At 43.6% G+C, this 23,127-nt stretch overlaps 1 protein-coding gene across 1 annotated transcript in view; it reads right to left on the reverse strand.

Annotated features, from left to right (window-relative positions):
• LOC126283210 (short-chain dehydrogenase/reductase family 9C member 7-like) overlaps nucleotides 1–23,127 on the reverse strand; it is a 127,399-nt gene that overhangs the window by 69,870 nt on the left and 34,402 nt on the right. Inside the window, exon 3 of the mRNA XM_049982254.1 lies at nucleotides 18,891–19,103. Within this exon, the coding sequence (XP_049838211.1) occupies nucleotides 18,891–19,103 (213 nt within the window). The remainder of the gene's footprint in view (nucleotides 1–18,890; nucleotides 19,104–23,127) is intronic.

Here is a 23,127-nt window from a genome sequence, read left to right on the forward strand (position 1 = left end):
GGCGTTACCAATAAGAAAACCTAAACAGCCTACTTACAGATTCATCACCACGAATGAATACCGGCTAGGGGCGCTGCGCGTCCATGAACAGTACGGGAAGTACATAAGTAGAGGAAGGGACAGTATGTAAGCAGAGTCAACGAGAATGGGGAATCACTTTAGCGACGATACAGGCCACAAATGAGTAGACAAAAACGACAGAGGGCAGATTGTTAGGGCTCGGTGGCTGGGAACGAGCATCTCTGACACGGCTAAGCAGTTCGGCCGTTTCTGGGCTACTTTCGTATCTACATCTGTATATCTACATCTACATATACACTCCGCTAGCCACATGTCGGTGTGTGGCGGAGGGCACTATTCACGCCAAAGTACCACTTGCCGATCGCGCGAGGGAAAAGCGACTGTCGGAACGCATCTGTGCGAGCTCTAATTGCCCTTATCTTTGAATGGTGGTCATTGCGCGATATGAAAGTTGGTGGTAATTATATATGCTCTACATCCTCGGCGAAGATCGGATTTTGGAATTTAGTGAGCAGCCCCTTCCGTTTAGCGCGTCGTCTATCTGAGTGTCCCACTTCAATCTTTCTATGAGATCTGTAACGCTCTCGCGTACAGTCACGACTCTTGCCGTTCTTCTTTGCACCTTTTCAATCTCTTGAATTAAACCCAACTGGTAAGGGACCCATACACTCTAACAAACTGTTCAAAAAAAAAATAGTTCAAATGTGTGTGAAATCTTATGGGATTTAATTGCTAACGTCAACAGTCCCTAAGCTTACACACAACTTAACCTAAATTATCATAAGGACAAACACACACACACACCCATGCCCGAGGGAGGACTCGAACCTCCCCTCGGACCAGCCGCACGAACAATACTGTAAGACTGGGCGAACTAAAGTATTGTAAGCAATTTCCTTTGTTGAAGGACTGCATCCCTTCCGAATTCTACCAATAAACGGCAATCTCGAGTTCGCCTTACCGTTACTTGTGTAAACTGATAGTTCCATTTGAATCCTTTCGAATAGTCACACCCAGATTCTTGACGGATGTTACAGCTTCCAAAGACTGGGAATTTATTTTGTACTCGTACATTAATGGGGATTTTCGCCTTGTTCTACGCAGTAGGTTACACTTACTGATATTGAGAGATAGCTGCCAGTCATTACACCAAGCATTTATTTTCTGTAAATCTTCATTGATTTGTTCACAACTTTCGTGTGATCCTGCTTCCCTGTAGACTATAGCATCATCGGCAAACAGTCTAATGCCGCTGTCAATACCATAAGCCAGATTGTTTATGTAAATGGTAAAAAGCAGCGGACCTATTACACTACCTGATGTTACGCTTGTTTCTGTTGAAGTCTCCCCCTTCAGGACGACATACTGCTCCCTGTCTGTTAGAAAATGTTCTATCCAACCGCATATGCCATAGGATAGACCGTAAGCGCGCACTTTTTGTAGCAAGCGACAGTGCGGAACTGTCTCGAACGCCTTTCGAAAGTAGAGGAATATGGCATCAATCTGGGAGCCAGTATCTAGAGCCTGTTGTATATCATGCATAAAGAGGGCCAGCTGTGTCTCGCAAAACCACGCTGGTTTCTGCAGATGAGCATCTCAGAGTCTAGAAAGGTCATTATGTCCGAACACAAAATATGTTCCATGATTATACAACAAATCGATGCCAGTGAAACTGGCCGGAAATTATGTGCATCCGATTTTCTAACCTTTTTATAGGTTGCTACCACCTGGGCCTTCTTCCAGTCCCGTGGAGCTTTCCGCTGTTCCAATGATCTCTGATAGATGATGAATAAGAATGGTGCTATATTTGCAGCACAGTCAACATAAAATCTTAAGGGGATACCGTCTGGGCCAGACGCCTTCCTGGTGTCTAAGAATCTGAACTGTTTTACAATCCCAGGTACACTAAACACTATGTCAGCCATCCTTGCGTTTGTTAGATAATTGAAAGGAGGAATAGTGCTGCAGTCCTCTACCGTAAACGAGTTTTTGAAAGCTGGGTTCAGAATTTCTGCCTTCAGTTTATCATCATCCGTTACTTTACCCGTACTGTCAGCAAGAGAAGATATTGAATTATTTGTAGTGTTCATAGGTTTTAAGTACGGTCAAAATTTTTTGAGGTTATTTTTAAAATCTACAGATAAAATATTGCTTTCAAATTCGTTAAAAGAATCTCTCATTGGCCTTTTGATAGCTGCTTTCATTTCGCATAATTTCTGTTTTTCAGCAGGGCAGTGACTACGTTTAAAACTACTGTGCAAAATTCTCTGCTCACTCAGCAATTTCCTAATATGTTTGCTGAACCAATGTGGATCCTCCCCCCCCCCCCCCCTCCCCTATATTTTTGCTAGGCGCATATTTCTCTAGCACAGGGTGGACAATGCCTTTAAATTCCGTGCTCAGCAACTTTGTGTCCCGCGGTGAATGCTTAGAGCTGACTATGAAGAAATTCATTAATGACACTTTTGTTTGCTTTCCCAAACAAGAAAACTCCACTGACATGGAAGCCACAACGATATTATGTTTGCTAATACCTTTTTATAGATTAACTTCCTCAAAAAGATCAGGTCTGTTTGTCGCCAAGATATCTAATATGTTCCCGTCTCGAGTTGGTTTTGTAACCAATTGCTCAAAGTTGTATGTTGAGAGCGCTCCTAGAATAACACGAGTCTTTGCTTCTGCCCCCTGTGATAAACGTGTATTTTTCCCAGTCAATGGACGCCAGATCAAAGTCTACACCTATAACTAACGCGTAATTTGGATATTTATTTCCTATGTACTCAGGACTTTCCCTGAAACGTTCTGCGACCTTTGTTGCGGATGCTGGTGGTCTGTAAATACATCCTAATAAAATGATCACTCCTTGTCTGATTGGCAGCTTTATCCACACTATTTCACAGTCCGATCCAGTATCAATCTCAACTGCGTTTAAACAGCTTTTAACTGCAATGAACAAACCACACCCCCGCCCTTAGCATCAGTCATATCGTTCCTAAATATTGTCCAATCCGAGTTCAAAATTTCACTGCTATTTATGTGTGGCTTCAACCAGCTTTCTGTACCTAATACAATATTGGCATTACTCAATTACAATCTGTTTATTTCGGAGAGTAACTAGGGGTTCTTGCTACAGACACTTCGACAATTTACTAACGTGAGATTTAGCATATTTAAATCCTTTGGAGTGACCAGTTTAGGCGAACTAACAATTTTTACAGTTGGCACACCCACATACGTGACAGTGACATGAACTGGTAATTTTTGAAGCCAACTGTTTGTTTCCCGAGTGGAAGCACCTAATCTAAAAAACCCACATGTGCACGCCGCAAGTACTGCACTACACATATAGCTGCTTCCTGTGTGTAGTGCACGCCTGATCTATTGAGAGGGGTCCTACAGCCTTCTACTCTATAGCGTAGGTAGAGGAAATCTGCAACCATTTTAGTCACTGAGTCGGCGTAGCCTCTGTTTTAGATTCTCCACTCTATTCCAAACCAGAGGATCCCGGTCCACCCTGTGTACGATGCTGCAAATCATCAGCTTGGCTTCCACTCCTCGAGAGATTAAGGCGCCTTTGCCAATTTAGCCAGCCGTCGAAAGGATCCAAGGATATCCTCGGAACTCCGACGACAGGCATCATTGGTGCCGACATGTGCAACAATCTGCAGCTGGCTGCACCCCGCACGCTCGATAGCTGCCGGAAGAGCCTCTTCCACATCCCGCACAAGACCCCCAGAAGCACACCGAGTGAACGTTGGACTTCTTCCCCGCCCTAGCCGCTATGTTCTTGAGTGGCTCCATGACCTGCCTAACATTGGAGCTCCAAATAACTAACAAACCCCTATCCCCATGTGCCTCTCCGGATCTTGCTGAAGGAGCGGCCACTATCCTGGCAGAAGGTGCATTCTGATCTAGCTCAGCCTCCCCCCGTAGCATCAAATAGCACACTGAATCTATTAGCAAAGAGCATGGGATTTGGCAGGAGCCTGCGCCCCCCATCCAGCCTTCTCCTTGAGGCTCGAGGCCTCGACACAGTACGCCACCCACACTGAGGTGAGAGTCGGCCGGCCGGCTCAGTTGCACCTGAGGTTGGCTCAGTGACAGAGACCTGTGACACTCCCCCATCCCCCCCCCCCCCCCCCCCTGCACATATAGTACAGCAGAAGAGACTGCCCCAGGCACCCCATCCAAGATGGCACTCTGGAGCCTGTTTAATGTGGCGTACTCCTCCTGCAACCGCACACAACAGACACAGTCTCTATTTATCTAGCTAATATGTGATTTACTATAAGAAAGTTAAGGAAACCTACTGCCACACAAGGTCAACAGCTACACACTAGTTGGCGAAGGACATTCAACAATGAAAAACAATGAAAATGTATGGTAGAAGCTAGATCTGTTGTTTTTTTTTCCTGCTGGGGGTTATATAGTGAATTCTAAAGAAAAATAAACACTGACCTACATTAAACTGCTAGGGGCTAGCTAGCGAATATTATTAAAGAATTAAACAGTCGATTATGGTAAGCTACACCTACTGTTTGTCCCGCGTGTATATAAGGTAAACAAACGTTTATGTACACGCAAAGCGACCTAATAAAACTATAAAAACTTCTACCTCCAATTCATCGAGTCTAAATGACACCAATAAAAGGAAATACTGAGTATTATACACTGACGAATGCAGGCACAAAACAAAACATTGAGTTAACTTTAAGAGTCCAGAATGTAAAGCACAAATACAAGCTCTGCTTTATAGAAAGCGATGGGTTTACGCTACACGATCACTAAGGACCATGACAAGCCAAGGAAATTAAGCACACGGCGAGCTTTCTGCTAACTAGAGCGTATGTAAGAAGGGCTCAGATATTGTATTAAAACAATGATTTACTCATATATTGTAGTGTAACACTAATTTACCACGTATTTTACGTTTGCTAGCAGATTGCGCTAGTCAAACGCATACAAGTGAGGTTAGAATTCACTGACAGTATCACTTTTCCTAATAAAACGTATAAAAACGGCTACCTTCAATGTATCGAGTCTAAATGACACTAATAAACATGAATACTGAGTATTGTATGCTAACTTAGACTGATTACCCCTCGTATTTATAATGTAAAAAAACGTTTACGTACACGCCAAAAATGACGTAATAAAACATATAAAAGCTGCTACCTTCAATGTATCCAGTCTAAATGACACTAATAAACATGAATACTGAGTATTGTACACTAACTTAGACAGATTAACACTCGTATTTACACACATCAAAAAAAGGTTTTGCATCACCCCGGTTCCGAGAACTGCTGAAGACAGACGTTGACTGTGGATATTGTATCACAGACACAGTTCCTTTGAGTGTTCAGAGATGACTCTAAACCTGCTCAAATACGTAAAGATCCATGCATGAGCACCGCTTATTAGACGGATGGGGTCCGACATCCTATCAGTTCCAGTCATTCCACCAGGAAGGAGGTACACGGCTCATGTTGTCTGTAGTTCAACCATGCTAGACGATCAGTACCGCGATTTGATCGCGTCAGCGTTGTTACCTTGTGCTAGGTAGGGCTCTAAATAAGAGAAGTGTCCAGGCGGCTCGGAATGAACCAGAGCGATGTTGTTCGGATGTGGAGGAGATACAGAGAAACAGGAACTGACGATGACATGCCTCGCTCAGGTCGCCAAGGGCTAATACTGCAGTGGATGACCGCTACCTACGGATTATGGCTCGGAGGAACCCTAACAGCAATGCCACCGTGTTGAATAATGCTTTTCGTGCAGCCACAGGACGGCGTCTTACAACACCAACTGTGCGCAGTAGCCTGCATGATGCGCAAGTTTACTCCCGACGTCCATGGCGATGTCCATCTTTGCAATCACGACACCATGCAGCGTCGTACAGATGGGCCCATCAACATGCCGAATGGAGCGCTCCGGATTTGTATCACGTTCTCTTCAGCGATGAGTGTCGCATATGCCTTCAACCGGACAATCGTAGGAGATGTGTTTGGAGGCAACTGTCCAGTGAGTGCATCTTGGTGGACGTTCCCTGCTGTTCTGGGGTGGCATTATGTGGGGCCGCCGTACGCTACTGGTGGTCATGGAAGGTAGTTTATTATTTAAATTTCACAGATTCATAAAAAGGGCCACAAATAAATTTTAACATTTCACCTTACAAATTTTGTAACGGCTGTACGATACGTGAATGCTATCCTCCAACCGACAGTGCAACCATATCGGCAGCATATTGGGGAGGCATTCGTCTTCATGGACGACAATTAGCACCCCCATCGTGCAAATCTAGTGAATGACTTCCTTCAGGATAACGACTGAAATGTGATTTCGCAGGACAGAAAGGACCAGACTGTGGAAAGGGGCCAAAATCAGTTGCTGCTAGTTGCACAAACATACCTACTTTATTTGCTAAAAACACTTAATCACACATGTGTTTAAAAGAATTCAGAAACAAAAGGCCAGAACACAAGTTATTAAATTTTCTTTAAGGAATACACACGGCTGAAGGCCTTAGTTACAAAACAGAAGAACTGAGAGCTTAAGGGCTGGATAACAAGGACTCCAGAATGGAAATTTTAAAAAGTTTTAGACAAAGACCTTTCTAATTTTAATTTAAGTTGGCTGAAGGCCTTATCTTAAAATATTTCACATAAGGTTTGGCTGAAGGCCATATAATGATCATGGAACAACTCAAGGCTTAGGGTCTGGAATACAAAATTAAGATAGAGAGAAAATTGTCTTATTATGATTTTTTTCAGACGACTGAAGGCCATATCTTAAAATACTTTACATAAAATTCGGCTGAAAGCCACATACTGAATATTAAAACAAACTACATCAATACAAGGCTGAAGACCTCGCACAGTAGTTGAGACTAAAGAAAATCACAATCTCAAACAACAGAACAGTGGTGTTCAGAAGTGTTCCAAGGGTCGGCCTGGGGAGGAAACTCTAACAACAGGTTAGGTGAGACAGGCAGCCAAATGTAACAATAAATAATCGGGTGGCAGCACGACCAACCAACAATCTAATCAATTCCCTTCCATCCGACTAATGGCATGACAACCGAAAATATCAGCCAGAATGAAGATCGCAGCAGCACTGTGTCTTGACGGTTGGCGTATAAACATAGTCAAGGCACAATAACCACTCAAAGAAGAAAACAATGAACAACATCAAAGCTGTCGATCTACATGCCATGCCAGACAGCATCAACACGGAAAGGAAAACACACTGCCGGAAAACTACGTTAACGACCAGTGCAGGTAACTGGAACGTTAACGGCCACAAGGCAGAAGATGCTGCTGGTGCACTTCACTAATAAGTTACAATCATTTCAATAGTTAAACACCATACAGGAAGACGGCTGCAAAATTTTGCCGACTCCAGCACACCATATGATGCTGTTTGCGGGAAAGGCCCAGGAAGCAACAACTGACAATGAACGAAGAGATGTCACAGCAGTTGAGATTTCATAACAGGTTAACTCACTACTCAACTCCAGTATCCAGGTTCGGTGGGCGACGAGCTTTGCAGCTCTTGCAGCTAGTGCCTCACACCTCCGACGGCGAGTGCACGCCACCATCGGCCCCGACCTGACCACATGTCATGAAGACTTCCTTGCTGCCCTGTCGCAACCAACCGACTCCTACTCCAGTACGCAGACTACATTCATAATTGCTCAGTGGAAATCACAGATACTAAACACAGTTCCACGTGAACACTCGCAGTAAGAACTCTGACAATCGTAAAACCAATCGCTGTGGGACAACAAGGAGAAATGACAAGTTGACACACAGAGTTTCCATAAAGGGTCGCCGACCAAATACACGTCGTCCAATGAGACGACCGAGCGAAAGACCATCCATGGTCGTCCCTATTCAATTTATGTGTGTTGGCAACGGTCGGGAGAGTCTTGGCTGTCCAAAGCCCACAGCAGCTGCAACCCGACTCAACTCGATGTCCATTCGGAACTCGGAGTCATGGCGACCTGGGCACACTGGCTCAGATTCAAACATGCAGAGGTAGCTCTTGCCTGACATCTCTGCACGAGGAAGGAACCGACCCTCGTCCAGCGAGATGACCAACCAACGAAGCCCAGAAATGGTCAAAAGACCAAGTACACGTCTCCCAATAATACGACCAACCGAACGACCAACCAGCGGTCGTTCCCACTCCTGTCTCCTTCCTTTGGAAACTATTAGAGCTTCCATATTTGCTTCTTTGTTAGTTTTTATTTCTAGCAATGCTAACAGATTCATACAGAGCTCTGGAAATATTATTCTGACTCATCCTAATACTATTGGAAACGTCTGTGAAAATATTGATGTTGATCCTAACAGTCCAAATTTTCTACCTTAGGAGGCCGGAGTGGCCGAGTGGTTCTAGGCGCGTCAGTCTGGAACCGCGCGACCGCTACGGTCGCAGGTTCGAATCCTGCCTCGGGCATGGATGTGTGTGATGTCCTTAGGTTAGTTAGATTTAAGTAGATCTAAGTTCCAGGGGACTGGTGACCTCAGCTGTTAAGTCCTGTAGTGCTCAGAGCTATTTGAACCATTTCTTCTAGCTTACATTAGGGAGAAAGTATCAAACCTGACTCATCATGTTTGTTTTTTTTACACTCAGATGAAATACACATTAAGCCAGCCATGGACTACAAAGGAGGAAATTGAGTTGGTATGACACATGGTACCACTACTCTTGCAACAACTGCTCATGTGTTTATGGTGAAAGGTGTAATTTCATCATCTAAAGATGTTGTCCATATCTTGCCTGTAAATAAAATGACTGCTGAACAGGTGTTAAATGTCATAATAAAAGTATTGATTTGGTTGGAAGACTCAAGTTTAAAGGTTATTTGTATTTGTTCTAACAATAACTCAACTAATAGAAAAACTGTTAGTAATTTTGCAGATCCACCACAACTTAGTATTGCTTACCTGCACCCTTCAGATCATACCAGACCCTTGTTTTATGTTATAGACCCAGTACACATTTATAAATACATCAGAAATACCTGGGTGAATTTGAAAGATGAACTTCTGACATTTTGCTTCCGAGCATTGAAAACACATCTGTGAATATGCAGCTCCATTTTCTGCAATTAGTTCCATATTTGACATTGAAATTTTGTTATGGTTTAAGTATGAAAGCTCTGTGGCCCTCTGCATTAGAGCAATAAAAACCATAGCTTGTTTGTCAGATTTTCAGTGATAACATCAAATGTAATTTACTGGATTTGGGGCCTACAAATAAGGTTAAAATTATGAAGAAACTGCTGAATTTATTTAAGTAAGAATATTGGAAAATTGTGAATCTTAAGTCACCTTTGAAAGGCCTTCGACTGCAAAAGGATCTAACAAGGCACAAGGATGGCGAGAGGTGTAAATTTCTAGATAATTTTCTAAATTGGCTAGAAATCTGGCGCTCCATGAATTTGTCAAGTGGTAAGCTCAGTAAGGAAACACGCTCTGCACTGAAGCATACAAAATATGCATTATTAGAAATGAGAATATATTGTCTCTCAGGACTTAAGTGGTCAAACTGGCTGATTGGAAAATTTCAGACTGATGCCTTGTAAGCAAGGTTTGGATTGTATCAATGGCTATCTGGATCCTAGTACCATTTGTCAATGAGGCAATTATTTGAGTCAGAGAAAAAGCTATGATTATTACTTTGTTAGAGCTTTCTTTACAAGGTGATTCAGCACAGAAAATTGTAATTAGATCTCTACAAAGTTGTGGTCAGTATGAATGTCTTGATGTTGCCTGTGATATCTCAGCATCGGGTATATGTAAATTAAGTCTTATTCAATGTGATTTGGAAATTATCGGTGCAGAATTACCAGTGCTTACATTCATTGCTGGATACAGTTGCTACAGCACAATAAAGAAGTTAAAGTGTGGTAACTCTGCTCAATTTTTAACAATAGATGAGCAGCTGGCATGTGGTGTTGAGCACTAACTGATTAAAGATCTTGATAGAGGTGGCTTGCAATATCCACAGAAAATGCCATTGCTGATAGTAATGTATTCTTTTTTTTTATGGAAAAACTATTATCAGGTAACACTGTTATTCCTTTATCAGGCTTCAAAACCAATGGCAAACAGCATATTAATTAATTCTTGATTGTGTCATGACCAATGATGATTTTGCAGTAGATGTCTGTGACACACAAAGTGCATAAATCTGTTGTTTGGACACGTGTTAATATTTTGCTTAATAACTATTGCAAAATGGAAGATGACAAGGTGCATAGGTCATTAAACAAAAGGAAACTCAAAACTGTGGCGGAAGGACATATTTTAAACAAAGAAATGTACATAATTTTCATTAGTAGTTACCCACTTTTGTTAACTCCACTAAGCAAGTTTTCCATACTAACTAACATGTAAACTCTCCCTCTACGTATTTACTTTTCAGCTCTGTTGTTACAAAACTTTCACCATTTTCAATATAGAGAGGATATACCTTGTGTCTACTATGATACTGTAATGACTATTACTTAGTGGAGTGTAGGCTGCTGAATGAGCTGTTAGTTGTTAAGAGGAAGGGCTGATAAGTGTATCTAGTCATAACTGTTTGTCATGTTCCTCCTGTTACATATTCTCAATGTGTTTGAAAAATATTGCTGGCACTTGTTATCACCATACCTGTGACTCATGTATCTGATGTAAGATATAATTTTAGGTACTATGCAAATGTCAAATAGTTAGTGTGAGTGCAGGATGATGTGAGTGTGCAGTTAGGTGATAAGAGAATGTGGAGATAAGTGGCATTAGTCATAATTGCTTCCCTTGTTCCTCTTATCATTTTTAATGCGTTTTGAAAATATTTGGTTTCTGATAGCCAACAGGTCATTTAAGAGTTTTCTAATTTCTATTCTTTATGAGTGCTGCTTCCCTTAAGAATGGGGTGTGTGCTATTGCTGACACTTTTTATCCAATTCATTTGTCTGTTATCCTTGATGTGAGTTGATGTAGTTTTAGATAGTATCCAAATGTCAAATAGTGTGGGTGTGGGATGATGTGAGTGAGTTGTTAGGTGGTAAGAGGAATGGCAGGTAAGTGCACCTAATCATAATTGCTTCTCTTGCTACCCCTATTGTTTTCACTGTGGAATATTTGGTTTCTGATATTCACCAGGTTATTTATGATATGTCTATTTTCTATTATTTTTATTTCCGTTTTGATTATTGGATGGATGAGGTGCGTGCTTTTGCTGACAGTTGTTACTCCTGTACCTTTGATTCTTGTCCCTGATGTGCAGTGTTACATTGGTAGTTAGTTTCATGTTCCATGGATCATTTTGCATGATAAACCATAATGATTTGGAATGAGCCATTTTAAAGTCACATTGCAGATCAATTTTTACATATGGCTACATGCTGAAGATTTTTAAGTGTATTTTGCCATGCAAATGTGAAATGAGCTGTTCCACACTTGTGACCTGAGATGTTGTCTGCTTTTCTGTGAAATATTCTGCTAGTCATATGCCCCACTTTCCATTTTGATATTTGAACTACTAAATTCCTGGATTCCTAATGTTTTAATATGTACTTCTTCTTAGCTCTGGTGTCTTTTTGTGCTGCATTGTGTGTCTTCCGAAAATGTTACATGCTATATGTACTACCCCTAATATTTAGATGAGTCTTTTTCTGCTATATAGCATACCTTGTTAGTTAAAAAATAAAGGTGTTTCATCCCTCCAACAATCTGCTTGTAGTTTTCCACTGAAAGCAGCACACTCTTGTTTTACATTCAAGAGGTAATGATAGCAACTTTACTGTCTGTAAGATGGTTCTCATTCACATTGCTTATTATCTGAACAGCACTGTTTGCCAAATTGCCATTTTGTAGATTTTGGTGAGAAGTGGCTGCATGTCTTTGTCTATGTGCTACTTTGAAAATTCATTGTGGTTGGACAAGGGTCTCATGTTTGTATTTCCTCTACATATCATTAAACTGGATTGTCTTGTTTTTTTTTCCTCTATTTGTGTGAAAGTTATTTTTGTGCAGAAATTTGTTAGTGGAATGTGATCTCCCATTTGAAAACGTAAATCTAATATCTTCCCTACATACTGTGCTGTGCCCATTAGCACTATAACTGAGAGCCACACACTTAATATTTGAGATATTTTCTCGAAGAAACTTCGCTATCTAGAAATGCAAATGTGATGTAGTTTGAGTAATTATTACCATCTGTCCTTACATAACTATTAAGAGGCTGTGGCATCAATCGTTACGTCTGTGAAACGAACATAGTAAATGAAAACAGGGTTACATTAATGAGGACTACTACTATGTAACTCTGTGCAATTTTTCCATAAGTGTAATGTAGAATGAATGCTTTCATGGTTATAGTAATGCTGGGCTATTTCATGCAATTCATAGATACCTCTGTATGTTTTGGTTTTGCTCATAGGTTTTCCACTTTTATTGTTTACAATTTACTTCAAACCAAATATTTGAAATATGTGATGGGTGTATATTATTATTTGTTGAACGTCGTTTAGTTGTGTAAACAATATATTCTACAATTTTGTTTGTCTCAATGTTACGAGAGTAAACCTTTGTCAGTGTAAATCAAAATTTTGGTACAATTGAAGGGGTCGCTGGAAGAAAAGTTAGACAACAATCAAGGATTAAGCTGATAACTTCATCTGTTGCTTCCCAATACACAACGTTCTGGGAGGTAAAATTTTCATATGTACCGTCAGAATGCACTGCCTACTCAGTTTGTATCCTTGTCTTTAACATTAACGAAAGATGTGACATACAAGACCATAACTCAAAATATGGCGTTGTTAACTAGCACTTTATTCTGCCGTCTGCGTCAGACGGTGAAAACAACTTTTGGTGACATTAAAAGCAACGTTGGTAACATTAACAGTGCAACGGGAATTCCACTGTTAAATGCAGAGGAGAGAGCAGATAGGTGGAAAGAATACATTGAAAGCCTCTATGAGGGTGAAGATTTGTCTGATGTGATAGAAGAAGAAACAGGAGTCGATATAGAAGAGATAGGGGATCCAGTATTAGAATCGGAATTTAAAAGAGCTTTGGAGGACTTACGGTCAAATAAGGCAGAAGGGATAGATAACATTCCATCAGAATTTCTAAAATCATTAGGGGAAGTGGCAACAAAACGACTATTCACGTTGGTATGTAGAATATATGAGTCTGGCGACATACCATCTGACTTTCGGAAAAGCATCATCCAAACAATTCCGAAGACGGCATGAGCTGACAAGTGCGAGAATTATCGCACAATCAGCTTAATAGCTCATGCATCGAAGCTGCTTACAAGAATAATATGCAGAAGAATGGAAAAGAAAATTGAGAATGCGCTAGGTGACGATCAGTTCGGCTTTAGGAAAAGTAAAGGCACGAGATAGGCAATTCTGACGTTACGGCTAATAATGGAAGCAAGGCTAAAGAAAAATCAAGACACGTTCATAGGATTTGTCGACCTGGAAAAAGCGTTCGACAATATAAAATGGTGCAAGCTGTTCGAGATTCTGAAAAAAGTAGGGATAAGCTATAGGGATAGACGGGTCATATACAATATGTACAACAACCAAGAGGGAATAATAAGAGTGGACGATCAAGAACGAAGTGCTCGTATTAAGAAGGGTGTAAGACAAGGCTGTAGCCTTCCGCCCCTACTCTTCAATCTGTACATCGAGGAAGCAATGATGGAAATAAAAGAAAGGTTCAGGAGTGGAATTAAAATACAAAGTGAAAGGATATCAATGATACGATTCGCTGATGACATTGCTATCCTGAGTGAAAGTGAAGAAGAATTAAATGATCTGCTGAACGGAATGAACAGTCTAATGAGTACACAGTATGGTTTGAGAGTAAATCGGAGAAAGACGAAGGTAATGAGAAGTAGTAGAAATGAGAACAGCGAGAAACTTAACATCAGGATTGGTGGTCACGAAGTCAATGAAGTTAAGGAATTCTGCTACCTAGGCAGTAAAATAACCAATGACGGACGGAGCAAGGAGGACATCAAAAGCAGACTCGCTATGGCAAAAAAGGCATTTCTGGCCAAGAGAAGTCTACTAATATCAAATACCGGCCTTAATTTGAGGAAGAAATTTCTGAGGATGTACGTCTGGAGTACAGCATGGACTGTGGGAAAACCGGAACAGAAGAGAATTGAAGCATTTGAGATGTGGTGCTATAGACGAATGTTGAAAATTAGGTGGACTGATAAGGTAAGGAATGAGGAGGCTCTATGCAGAATCGGAGAGGAAAGGAATATGTGTAAATCACTGATAAGGAGAAGGGACAGGATGATAGGAGATCTGCTAAGACATGAGGGAATAACTTCCATGGTACTAGAGGGAGCTGTAGAGGGCAAAAACTGTAGAGGAAGACAGAGATTGGAATACGTGAAGCAAATAATTGAGGGCGTAGATTGCAAGTGCTACTCTGAGATCAAGAGGTTAGCACAGGAAAGGAATTCGTGGCGGGGCGCATCAAACCAGTCAGTAGACTGACGACAAAAAAAAACCATTTCTTACAGCTCGACAGCTTTTAGTGCCTGGAATTTTTCAGCATCCAAAGTTGTGTTGGCGCAAAAAATTTTCATGATTCTATATCTGACACAGCTGAAAACAGTAAATGCTTCAGCTTTATTCCCCGAGATAACAAATCACCTCTTTGTAATTTAATTTCTAATCAATATCGATCGTCTTAACGTCTTTTACTGTCCTATATTTACGCGTTTCTAAAACGGTGTTAGCACAACGATTTGCGGAAAGGCGGGGTTGACGCTAAGTGCCTTGCCTGAATTGCGTGACGTCAGAGTTGAGTTGTGAAGCCTTGTCGTTTAGGCGGCCTCGGTGTTGTCCCGCATCCACGCTCGCTGTGTATACAGTCACATACACTGCAATAAGGCACAGAGAAGACACCTACCAGACGCTCTGCGGTGGATGGCCATAGGGAGAATGGAAGCAGGACAGTTGCAAACTGACGCGGTCTGATGGCTAAATGTGGATCTTTCTATTGTTTCTCGGAAGTGGTGAACAGTTTATAGAGACCGAAACTGTGTCCCAAAGACCAGGGCAGGGCCGACCACGTGTGACATCGGAAACGGACGCCCTGTACTTGGCTGTGTGGGCACAACGGTACCGCCTAAGTACTGGACGGCAATTGGCATCTTACCTTGCAGCATCCCCTGGACGTGTTGTATCGTGGCAAACGGTAGAGTGGCCTGGTGTATGTGTACCACTAACGTGTCTTCACAAAAGGGAACCTTTACGATGGAGTCGTCAATATGCCACCTGGGTGTTAGAACAGTGGGCCAATGTTCTTTTCACAGCTAACTCTCTATTTTGTCTGGAGGGTAATTCTCGACGGATTCGCATTTGGAGGAAGCGTGGAACACGACTTCGGGACCCAGACATTGAGGAAACAGACCGATATCGAGGATGATCCCTAAAGGTGTGCGCAGAGATCGAGGATGATCCCATATGGTGTGCGCAGAGATTATGTTGATCTCTTGAATACCTCTCCCTGAAATTGTGTGGGTGAATGGGCAAGGTTTAACTGCTCTGAGGTATCGTGACGAGATCGTGGGACCTCATGTGCGGTTTCTGCGAGTTTCTGTGGGCGCAGACATGACTCAGGGAACCACTACAACGTACACTTCTCAATAATGGTGTATTTGCACAAAACATACACCAGTGTACATACATTTAAATGTGAGGCGGACATGTTACACCGTCAACAAATTAAGGTGCTTTAGAAATCATATAAATTTTACAGTGGTAGTATATGTTGAATTGATTCACTATACCAAGTACCAACAAATTTGTGCAAACAAAGCTCTCAAATGTGCCAGATATATTCATTAAATGCAATTTCATAAAACTGAACACAAATTTCAAATCTCCTTTGCCAAAATGAGCAACGACCGAAATTCGACATTGTCAGCAAACACACTGTTTAATTTTTCCGCCAGCGTGAATTGCATCACAAACTATTTCCTTAATCATTGGAACATTGGCACTGTTGGTATATAAACAACATTCTGGTAACTGATATGCTTTTAACACTGACTTCATTCCGTCAATTCTAAAATTACATACAATATCTTCTTCTATGAGATGTGGCAGACCAAGTTCAAATGCATCAGTAGCATTATCTGGTCGACCACAGACGACACCACGTGCAGATTTATACAAAGACTCCATTATTGAAAAGTGTACATACTGCAGCAGATTCTTGGTTGAACAGAAGCGCACGACATTATGTGAAAACGAAAATTTGACGTTCATTATATATTTAAGATTTTACGTGGTTGCTGGGGCACATCCTTATGTGCCACTGCATAAAACTCACATTTCAAAATTTCTTTACTATCATCTGGCGTGGGTGCTTGCCCAGATAATGTCCTAACCGGACTATTATCTCAGCGGGCCAGTGACGCTGCCATGCTGACCTCAGTTGACCCCGGTCAACGACCTTGGGTGTCGAAACATGAAACATGGTACTGCGTGCAGTTTCGTTTCATGACACCGAAGGCACGCCATATTTATAGGGTTTCCAAGCCCAACATAATCGCTACCTGGTAACGTTAATCCTTTATTTTTCACTCTTTCAATTAATTTCGTTCTCGTGTATGCTACTCCAGCACCTGTTCAAGCTGTTACACGAGCAGTGCCAGCTAGTTGTGCAGTTGATAACGACGATAATGCTGGACGTCATAGAGCACAGGTGGTTGAAGTTTCCTTGGAAATGGAAGGCACAGAACACATGGCGTGGGCTGCTCGCTCTCCCTGTTTGAATCCCGTAGAGTATGCCCGGCATGCACTAGGTAGCATCACGCCAGCATCCACCTACAGGTCTCCACGACTTGCGAGCAGCTGTGTAGGAAGATGTGTGTTCTTGTCTCAACATGGGATTGATGTCATTATTCACAGCATGCCTGGCTGTCGTCATGCCAGAGGTGCTCACACCCCATACTGAGCACATTCAACAGTTGTCGGAATGTGAGTGCAAATCCGTGAAGTTAGAATCAACTAAGAACATTTTTGTCTACCGTTATGAGTGTTGCAGTTGTTTACGTTTTGTATCCTTTACATTGTTTCTACTTTACTATCATCTGTTTATTCTGTTTTGTGGCAAAATAAAAGCTACCTTGTAAATTTCCGGATATTGGTTTAATTTTGGACACCAGTTTATTTTGGGGTGCCCTTTTTTAGATGGCCTGTGTAGTGTCCTCACTGCGTCACAAGCCTGCAACGCCGGCCGTTGTGGCCGAGCGGTTCAAGGCGCTTCCGTCTCGAACTGCGTGACTGCTACGCTCGCAGGTTCGAATCCTGCCTGTGGCATGGATGTGTGCGATGTTCTTAGGTTAGTTAGGTTTAAGTACCGTATTTACTCGAATCTAAGCCGCACTCGAGTCTAAACCGCTCCTGAAAAAATGAGACTCGAAAGCAAGGGAAAAATCATCCCGAATCTACGCCGGACCTGAAATTTGAGACTCGGAATTCAAGGGGAGAGAAAAGTTTTAGACCGCACCTCCAAATCGAAACAAAGTTGGTCCATTGTAACATGAAACACAATTTAGGTCGAATGGATGAAGATACAGCTACAGTAGTTTGGTTCGAGTCGTAAGCTTAACGTTTAAGCTTTACCAATTACCGATTGCTATGTCAGGCGCTCAGTCCGTATTTATACGGGTACCCTTCCTTTTTCACATGTTTTGTCTGGTTTGAATCGATTGCTTATTTTGCTTTAATCTGATCAGTGTCGTTCTCATTGTTATAGGTGTTTACGTCACTGTAAGCTGATAATGCATTATTGTACGGTGTCATGCATTGTTTTGTCGCAATCTAATAATGAGTGATTATGACCTGTTGCCGCTCGAGGCATGGTTTGCTTTTTTGCGCGCTACCGCCACTTACAAGAAAAAGAATACATGGCATAAGCGAAACAATGACAAGAGACTTTTATTGATTGCTACTTACACTGCTGCTTTCTTTGATAATGATCAACTAGAACCAAATAATAGACTACATATGATAGGTGTTCTGAACGAGAGTTTAGCGAAAATTTTCTCCGTTTGAAATCCTTGCAGACCCCTCTTTAGTACACAACATTCTGCACAGCAATTAGAGTCATCTTAGATTTAAAAATCTAGTCAGTTTCCGTGCTTCATTTCTGACTGTATCACTATTCAGCATAAGAATTATACGAATATAAACATGACATGATGCGTATATTCTTCCGCGCTTGCTGTTGTCTCATTCTAGTTTCGTAGTTTATTAGGCAGACAGCATTTAAACGAGATAGCAGCAAACACGAAAGAATACATGGCATAATGTTTACATTCTTCTGCCTTTTCTTTTAATTTATTTACCGGCGCAGAGGTTTTGGTGCCAGTATTTATCTTTCGAGTCTGCACAAGCATGCCTGTGTAGCACTACATATATTCGACGGCAGAAGTTAGTTGTGGCGGCACCTACCAACATTTTTCAGAACTTCCGTTTACACTGCACTCGATTCTAAGCCACATGTGGTTTTTTTGGATTACAACAAGCGGAAAAAAGTGCCGCTTAGATTCGAGTAAATACGGTAGTTCTACGTTCTAGGGGACTGATGACCTCAGATGTTAAGTCCCATAGTGGTCAGAGCCATTTGAACCATTTTTGTGCCTACAACGCCACCAGTCGGCGCTGGGGAATGGTCATAGTAATATTCGGCCTATCAGTGTACAAGTTCGAGAAAGGAACTATTAATCCATTTTCACATTATATTGTTTGTCGAACAAGCTTAACTGCGCTCCGCGCGCTCCACGTAGAGAACCTGTTGTTGAAGGCGGCGGCAGAGACGTACCCCGTCCGTCCAGGCTGTCGCGGATGCTGGAGACGGCGTCGCGCACCTGCTGCTCCGAGGTCACGTCCAGCGGTAGGACGCGCAGCCTGGAGGAGCACTCCTGGACCAGCTGCTTGGCTCCGGGGCCCTCCGGGAAGAGGCAGCCCGCCACCACGGGAACGCCCAGCGCGTCCAGCCGCCGAGCCAGGGCCGCACCGAACCCGGAGTCACAGCCTGGAAAAAGCGGCCATCGTGTCTCAACCAAATCCAGCCTTCTCCTACTTACCCAACTGACGACCTTGGTCAGCGTCAGTGGTGCAACAATTAAATAATGAGACTTTGCCTGGAAATGTAATTAATTGAGAACAAAGTTACTACTGGAAAGTCCACCAGTTGCATTTTATTTAACATAGATTTACAACCCTCCTGCAGCGTGCGGGCTGGCAGTGGCCAGCTTCTACATCTACATCCGTACTTCACAAACCACCTTGGAGTGTTGTGGTGTGTGGTGGAGGGTACTTCCTGTACCACTGTCGCTCCCTCCTCCCCTACCCCCTTCTCCCCTCCTTTCCTACATCAATCAGGTATAGACTGCGAGAAAAATGATTACTGGTAATCTTCTGTGTAAGCTCGAGCTCTAGTCTCTCCAATTTTACATTCTTGGTCTTTCCGGGAGGCATTTGTAGGAGGAAACAATACATGCGAGTGCAGGCTTTCTCGGCGAATTTCATATATGAAGTCTCCACAGGTTCCCAGGCGAGTAGCATCGTCGATACGACAATGCAGGTTCGCAGGAGAGCTTCTGTAAAGTTTGGAAGGTAGGAGACGAGCTACTGGCAGAAGTAAAGCTGTGAGTACCGGCCGTGAGTCGTGCTTCGGTAGCTCAGTTGGTAGACCACTTGCCCGCGAAAGGCAAAGGTCCCGAGTTCGAGTCTCGGTGGGGCACACAGTTTTAATCTGCCAGGAAGTTTCATATCAGCGCACACTCCGCTGCAGAGTGAAAGTCTCATTCTGGAAACATCCCCCAGGCTGTGGCTAAGCCATGTCTCCGCAATATCCTTTCTTTCAGGAGTGCTAGTTTTGCATGTTCGCAGGAGAGCTTCTGTAAAGTTTGGAAGGTAGGAGACGAGCTACTGGCAGAAGTAAAGCTGTGAGTACCGGGCGTGAGTCGTGTTTAAGTAGCTCAGATGGTAGAGCACTTGCCCGCGAAAGGCAAAGGTCCCGAGTTCGAGTCTCGGTCGGGCACACACTCTTAATCTGCCAGGAAGTTTCATATCGGTGCACACTCCGCTGCAGAGTGAAAATCTCATTCTGGAAACATCCCCCAGGCTGTGGCTAAGCCATGTCTCCGCAATATCCTTTCTTTCAGGAGTGCTAGTTTTGCATGTTCGCAGGAGAGCTTCTGTAAAGTTTGGAAGGTAGGAGACGAGGTACTGGCAGAAGTAAAGCTGTGAGTACCGGACGTAAGTCGTGCTTCGGTAGCTCAGTTGGTAGAGCACTTGCCCGCGAAAGGCAAAGGTCCCGAGTTCGAGTCTCGGTGGGGCACACAGTTTTAATCTGCCAGGAAGTTTCATATCAGCGCACACTCCACTGCAGAGTGAAAGTCTCATTCTGGAAACATCCCCCAGGCTGTGGCTAAGCCATGTCTCCGCAATATCCTTTCTTTCAGGAGTGCTAGTTTTGCATGTTCGCAGGAGAGCTTCTGTAAAGTTTGGAAGGTAGGAGACGAGGTACTGGCAGAAGTAAAGCTGTGAGTAGCGGGCGTGAGTCGTGCTTCGGTAGCTCAGTTGGTAGAGCACTTGCCCGTGAAAGGCAAAGGTCCCGAGTTCGAGTCTCAGTGGGACACATAGTTTTAATCTGCCAGGAAGTTTCATATCAGCGCACACTCCGCTGCAGAGTGAAAGTCTCATTCTGGAAACATCCCCCAGGCTGTGGCTAAGCCATGTCTCCGCAATATCCTTTCTTTCAGGAGTGCTAGTTCTGCAAGGTTCGCAGGAGAGCTTCTGTAAAGTTTGGAAGGTAGGAGACGAGCTACCGGCAGAAGTAAAGCTGTGAGTACCGGCCGTGAGTCGTGCTTTGGTAGCTAAGTTGTTAGAGCACTTGCCCGCGAAAGGCAAAGGTCCCGAGTTCGAGACTCGGTCGGGCACACAGTTTTAATCTGTCAGGCAGTTTCATATCAGCGCACACTCCGCTGCAGAGTGAAAGTCTCATTCTGGAAACATCCCCCAGGCTGTGGCTAAGCCATGTCTCCGCAATATCCTTTCTTTCAGGAGTGCTAGTTCTGCAAGGTTCGCAGGAGAGCTTCTGTAAAGTTTGGAAGGTAGGAGACGAGCTACTGGCAGAAGTAAAGCTGTGAGTACCGGACGTAAGTCGTGCTTCGGTAGCTCAGTTGGTAGAGCACTTGCCCGCGAAAGGCAAAGGTCCCGAGTTCGAGTCTCGGTGGGGCACACAGTTTTAATCTGCCAGGAAGTTTCATATCAGCGCACACTCCACTGCAGAGTGAAAGTCTCATTCTGGAAACATCCCCCAGGCTGTGGCTAAGCCATGTCTCCGCAATATCCTTTCTTTCAGGAGTGCTAGTTTTGCATGTTCGCAGGAGAGCTTCTGTAAAGTTTGGAAGGTAGGAGACAAGCTACTGGCAGAAGTAAAGCTGTGAGTACCGGGTGTGAGTCGTGCTTCGGTAGCTCAGTTGGTAGAGCACTTGCCCGTGAAAGGCAAAGGTCCCGAGTTCGAGTCTCAGTGGGGCACATAGTTTTAATCTGCCAGGAAGTTTCATATCAGCGCACACTCCGCTGCAGAGTGAAAGTCTCATTCTGGAAACATCCCCCAGGCTGTGGCTAAGCCATGTCTCCGCAATATCCTTTCTTTCAGGAGTGCTAGTTCTGCAAGGTTCGCAGGAGAGCTTCTGTAAAGTTTGGAAGGTAGGAGACGAGCTACTGGCAGAAGTAAAGCTGTGAGTACCGGACGTAAGTCGTGCTTCGGTAGCTCAGTTGGTAGAGCACTTGCGCGCGAAGACAAAGGTCCCGAGTTCGAGTCTCGGTCGGGCACACAGTTTTAATCTGTCAGGCAGTTTCATATCAGCGCACACTCCGCTGCAGAGTGAAAGTCTCATTCTGGAAACATCCCCCAGGCTGTGGCTAAGCCATGTCTCCGCAATATCCTTTCTTTCAGGAGTGCTAGTTCTGCAAGGTTCGCAGGAGAGCTTCTGTAAAGTTTGGAAGGTAGGAGACGAGCTACTGGCAGAAGTAAAGCTGTGAGTACCGGCCGTGTGTCGTGCTTTGGTAGCTAAGTTGTTAGAGCACTTGCCCGCGAAAGGCAAAGGTCCCGAGTTCGAGTCTCGGTCGGGCACACAGTTTTAATCTGTCAGGCAGTTTCATATCTGCGCACACTCCGCTGCAGAGTGAAAGTCTCATTCTGGAAACATCCCCCAGGCTGTGGCTAAGCCATGTCTCCGCAATATCCTTTCTTTCAGGAGTGCTAGTTCTGCAAGGTTCGCAGGAGAGCTTCTGTAAAGTTTGGAAGGTAGGAGACGAGGTACTGGCAGAAGTAAAGCTGTGAGTAGCGGGCGTGAGTCGTGCTTCGGTAGCTCAGATGGTAGAGCACTTGCCCACGAAAGGCAAAGGTCCCGAGTTCGAGTCTCGGTGGGGCACACAGTTTTAATCTGCCAGGAAGTTTCATATCAGCGCACACTCTACTGCAGAGTGAAAGTCTCATTCTGGAAACATCCCCCAGGCTGTGGCTAAGCCATGTCTCCGCAATATCCTTTCTTTCAGGAGTGCTAGTTTTGCATGTTCGCAGGAGAGCTTCTGTAAAGTTTGGAAGGTAGGAGACGAGGTACTGGCAGAAGTAAAGCTGTGAGTAGCGGGCGTGAGTCGTGCTTCGGTAGCTCAGTTGGTAGAGCACTTGCCCGCGAAAGGCAAAGGTCCCGAGTTCGAGTCTCGGTGGGGCACACAGTTTTAATCTGTCAGGAAGTTTCATATCAGCGCACACTCCGCTGCAGAGTGAAAGTCTCATTCTGGAAACATCCCCCAGGCTGTGGCTAAGCCATGTCTCCGCAATATCCTTTCTTTCAGGAGTGCTAGTTCTGCAAGGTTCGCAGGAGAGCTTCTGTAAAGTTTGGAAGGTAGGAGACGAGCTACTGGCAGAAGTAAAGCTGTGAGTACCGGCCGTGAGTCGTGCTTTGGTAGCTAAGTTGTTAGAGCACTTGCCCGCGAAAGGCAAAGGTCCCGAGTTCGAGTCTCGGTCGGGCACACAGTTT

The sequence above is a fragment of the Schistocerca gregaria genome, chromosome 1 (genome assembly GCF_023897955.1).
Source record: "Schistocerca gregaria isolate iqSchGreg1 chromosome 1, iqSchGreg1.2, whole genome shotgun sequence".
NCBI classification, from domain to species: Eukaryota; Metazoa; Arthropoda; class Insecta; order Orthoptera; family Acrididae; genus Schistocerca; species Schistocerca gregaria.